We start from the raw sequence: 4,986 nt of genomic DNA on the forward strand, positions 1-4,986 counted from the left end.
AGAGCTTGGAAGTGAACTGAGCTCACTGAAGCAAAGTTGATGGCAGAGATACCTTACACACGCTCAAAGAGCTGGAACACAAACAGCCACAGTTTGTAAATTAAACCCAGAACCAACCCCCAAACACACGCACGCACACACAGTCAAACACACTCCACTGTGTGTGTGGAGGAAGAGAGGGGGGCATTTTAACTGCAGTACTGGCTGCTTCATTTATTTAGTTTAAATAAAAAATACTATAATATGGGAAAAATCTTTTAAAAAACTAAAAACAACATCTAAATTTTCCTTGTAAGTACCACTCCAACAAATGTATTCAAGCACTCATTGTGCACCATTTCCATTTTATGACAAGCAGGCCAGTTTTGTGAGATTTTTTTGCACTTCATTCATCCATTCACACACCGTGCATTATTATGGCCTAATCAACGCATGCTGCGCTTTTTCTAAGTGCTGAAACTGCCTGAACAAATGCGAGAGGCAAAAGAAAGACAAGGAGGAGGAGGAGGAGGGGAGGATCGGCTAGGCTGCAGAGCTATTCTCCTGCTGGAAAGCTTCAGGCACAGCGGACTGCATACCGACACTGCAAGAAACTGACAAGGTTTTTCTATTTAGAAGGATTTGGGGGTCTTTTTCTGTATTCAGCACAGAGTTTACTGTTTTACTGAGATGTTTAAAATGTAAAAGCATGGGAGAAATATTCTGAAGGAGCGTTTTTCTTTTTTTTAAATCAAGGCTGAATTCCTTGAAGCACAAAAGTGAGCAGCACTGGGATAAACAAATGCAGGTTGAGGAGATCATTTAACAAAAACACAGGGGATGTTAAGTGTGGATTCGGGATAAAGCATCCCTCGGCAGGCCTGTCATGTGTTTTCTTCTCCTTTTCTTGCAGTGGAGGGTTGAGACCCAAGCGGCAGCAGATCGTTCCCACATGCTTCCCCGCCGCTCGGCTCTCCAGAGGTGTCAAGCCAGCCTGAAAGAATGAAGTGCCTCCCTATTGTGCTACCCAACTATTATGTGCTTAACATTTCCATGACAAAGATGCCACTCGACTTCTCCTCCATCCATTCAGCTGGAGGGCCCTTGTCCCCCCCTCTAATGAAACATTTTGCAGCAAATCATTGATTTAAAGCCCCAGAAGCCGACCACAGACAGGGGCTACATGATGTGCAGTATGTCACGGAAATAATATTAATAACAACTCAGCTAGGAAAAATGTGCAATACATATATTATGTGCACAGTAAACAGCTGCAAAAATAATTATTTAAATAAAAACCTAAAATTGCATACTGCAGCTCATAATTTCAGCCAATTAAAGGAAGTAGCTTTAATCTAATTAAATAACAAAGCTGAAATCTGTCATCACTTCCACACTGATTGGCAGATCTGCCAAGTAAACACTGGAGTAAAATGATATTTTTTAATTTGAAAAACAGTAAAATATCAAATTTTTCATCTTTAACCCAAACGTTTGCAGTAAATTAGAATATCTGTACATTAGTTTTTAAAAATTGCACATTGCGCCTTTAACAGCCAGTGACTGTAAGTTGTGATACCTGAGTGCAGAGCATGTTGGTGTTGGTGTTGGTGGGGGAGGGGGCAGAGGGTGTTTTGTTGATTTATGATGCCAGTTGCTTTTGACAACAGCCAGCTAAATCAAGACACAGCAGGTCATTAGGCTATCAGTCAACAGAGGAAGCTGGTCTGCATTTTAAATGACCACGCATTTACTGCACTGGAGTTACAGAGACAGGAGTGTAAAAGTTAATACATTTCTCACTCACACACAACTATAAAAAAATATGTTTTTTAAATGTCTTTAAATACGAGTATTTATACACAGTATACCATTTACTGCCTAAACCACCTTAATGGATACTGTAAGCAGCACAGACATCATATAGCACATATAGCACTTTAAATCAGTCTGTTATGGACCAAAGGAAGTTGCTTTAACACTTATAGTGGCTTATTTCATACACATATGACGTTGATTATTGTACAAAGTTTAGTGGGATTTTAATAACTTAACACAAGTGTGTCTAAAATAGAAATTCACACATTTATCAGATGTCTATAGGCCATTTATTTGGTCACCTAACTGAAGCGTATGCATAAAGCAAGTTACTCCAAACTGATATAACTTAAAGGAAACATATGCAATGTGAGAAACTTTAAATAAGAATGTAAACTAATGTGATTCTGTCAATATAACTGATTTTTACATTTATTTTCCACTATGCATATTATAACAAAATAGCTTTGTTTACACTCATTGACGGAGCAATAATAATGTGTTAAAGAAGGTTTTCAGACTTTTCAAAACTTTTACTTTCTGACTGAATTAAGGCACAACGCTGCCAAGAGGTTTAAAACCCAACAAATAACTCACAGTCACAAATGATATCTTCAAGTTTCCTTTATGCCTTCTATAAAAGTATATCATTAAGGCAATCATACAGTGGATTTAGACATTTCTTTCTCTAGGCTATACACAGTGAATAAATCATCTTGTAGCCTAAAACATAGAGGATTCTCTGGAAAAAAAAAATCTATATAGGCTATACACATATATACAATGCACATTATCTTTGAAGAGAATACAGTCAAAATAACTTCCCTTTAAAGCTGGAATACTCAGTCTTTTATTCACATGATGAACATTTGGATGTAACTAGGTGGCATGTAATAAATTACTGTTTCACTTTAAGTCCTAATCTATTTACATTTTCATACATTTCATAGATTCCAGCATTAAATACGTGTAAATCAGAGAGCCTGGTGCCAAAAGGCAGCAGTGTCATATAAAAATAGTTCATATCTTTAACAAAAAAAAGAAGACTGGCAGTGCACAGCATGTACTGATTAAACGCTGAGTTGTTACCATAACAAACCAACTGTGTCTCTGTCATGACAACTTTACCATCAGAGTCTGTGACTGAGAGAAAGCAGACAATCTAATTTAGCTTATCACATAAGCAAAGCATCTGTAGAGCCGTGGAGTGGTGTGATTTGATAAGAGAGCAGCCTGGAGCTCAGGCAGTTTTTCAAAAATATCTTTCTGGTCTCATTTGCATAGAAAATATCCTGATTTGATATCCTTCAGCTTCTATAGCTCTTAATTCAAACAAGGCTGCGCCAAAGCACTCTTTCCTTTAGTCTGTGAGGCTCTAACCTTTCACAATAGTAGCAGGTCAAGGAGTGACAAAAGTTTAGATTGCCTTTTATCCGGACAAAAGTCGGGGCAGATTATGAACCCGGGGATTAAATGAGGGGCAATAGAGCCAAAATGGATGCCAGCAGGGTCAAAACACAGTGGGCCGCTGGAAGAGAGGCTCCGCTCTCCGGCTCCTCTAGATAGTCCGGCTCCGGGGGGTCGTCTTCGTCGTCTGGATCTTGGCCGTAGTCGGACCCGCTGCCTTCTTCCCTCACGGGAGAGTCGAAGCACAGCGCCTTCATGCTGCTCTTGACAAACTCACAGATGGCCCTCTCCGTCCCGTCACACATACATGTGTCCAGCTGCTGACCCTTGGGTATTTTACGCATATTCGCGATCACATTCCGGCAGGCGTTCGTGCAGATCGCCCCGCTGAAAAGTTTCCCGCAGTGCTTCAGATAATCGTGCATAGCGGAGCTGCACTGCCCGTCTCTCTCGCACTGGCGCCGCGCCTCCGTGCAGCCCGTGCTGGTAGTCCTGGGCAGGCAGGGCTCGATGGCCCGTTTGGTGCTCGTGCACACCGGATCGTGGGCGCAGCTGCAGTCCTCCAGAGCCGGCCCGCTTTTGGTCAGGTTGAGCTGGACGAGCGAGGAGATACAGTGGCTGGGACACTTCCTCCTCTCCCCGTTCAGCACGGGGCCACATGCGCGCGTGTAGTGTTCGTATGCGTAATTGCACTCGGGCTCGGCTTGGCAGTTCATGATGGCTTGCCAGCATATCAGCCGCCGACCGTGGGACGGTGAGGCCAGTGATAAGTAGCCAAAAAACAAAAGCACACAACCAAGAGGCCAAACAGATCTACAGACGCTCTGTGCCAATGCGCCAGAGCTTGCCATTGTTCTGGCTGCCAGGAACGGTGAAACTCACAACAGTGTCATATGTAAAACTTCTACTCTACTCCCATGGATGGTGTCTTCACTGGAGAGCGTTATTTATTCCGAGGCAGATGGTGTGTGATAGGCCCGTGTGTGGGCGTTCAACAGGCTGGCACTGCGCTGTGTAATCCCGGCTCCACAAACCCGTCAGCGCTGATCCATTTGAGCCGGATTCTTGAGCGAACCTCCCGTTATCCATACATGATTGGGGCGAAAACTAAAATAGAAACTCGCGGGAGTAAAAAAGAAAGTAAAAAGAAAAGTTCTCCACAAGTTTAGGAGAGTTTCTGCAGCGGCTCATTCCATCGCAGTGACTCTGAGTTCACGCAACAAACTGCCTCCAGCTCAGCGATCCCCTCTCGCGTCCTCTCTCCTAGCGGATCTCAACCACAAAGCGAAGCCGGACCAGTCCAGAGAGCTCTCTGCTGGGCTGCGCTGGATCATTCAGCAGTCCTTCTGCGCACGGGAGTGCAAACAAATAGTGCATGAGGAAAAACAACAACCCTTGTGGGTCGCAAAGTGGTCCTCTACTCTCTCCCCTTTGAGCATTTGTCTTTCTGTTCCTCAGCCCCCTCTCTACACATTAGCGAGGTGCCTCTCATTGGTTGGCCACTTGTTGTGGGTTCATACGTAGTGATGGGCGGGAGTTTAGGGTGGGAGGAAGATGGTCTTGAGAAATACAAGGTGAGGTGGGATGTGTGGTGAAGTAGTGGAGAGAGCAGTCCTCTTTATTATCTGAGGGACTGATTTTATTAAACTTTATATGCTCACTGAACCAATAAAATCGTATCACACCTGAAAAGTAGGTATGTAATAGTGCATTTTTTTTAAGAGAAAAACACAAGGTTCTCATGAAAATATTATTTGTCTATATTATGATCACCAGCTTTGG

General features: G+C 43.1%; 1 protein-coding gene across 1 annotated transcript; it reads right to left on the reverse strand.

Moving 5' to 3' along the window:
* Window positions 1-2,072: 2,072 nt before the first annotated feature.
* On the reverse strand, window positions 2,073-4,656 carry gas1a (growth arrest-specific 1a). The gene has a single exon (XM_049579424.1). It carries the CDS (start codon window positions 4,053-4,055, stop codon window positions 3,267-3,269), a length of 789 nt encoding a protein of 262 aa, XP_049435381.1. The 5' UTR covers window positions 4,056-4,656; the 3' UTR covers window positions 2,073-3,266.
* Window positions 4,657-4,986: the final 330 nt, after the last annotated feature.

The sequence above is a fragment of the Epinephelus fuscoguttatus genome, linkage group LG6, assembly GCF_011397635.1.
Source record: "Epinephelus fuscoguttatus linkage group LG6, E.fuscoguttatus.final_Chr_v1".
NCBI lineage: Eukaryota > Metazoa > Chordata > Actinopteri > Perciformes > Serranidae > Epinephelus > Epinephelus fuscoguttatus.

Coding starts and splice junctions, on each gene's coding strand:
- gas1a (XM_049579424.1), bottom strand. CDS start 4,055: ATGGCAAGCTCTGGCGCATTGGCACAGAGCGTCTGTAGATCTGTTTGG.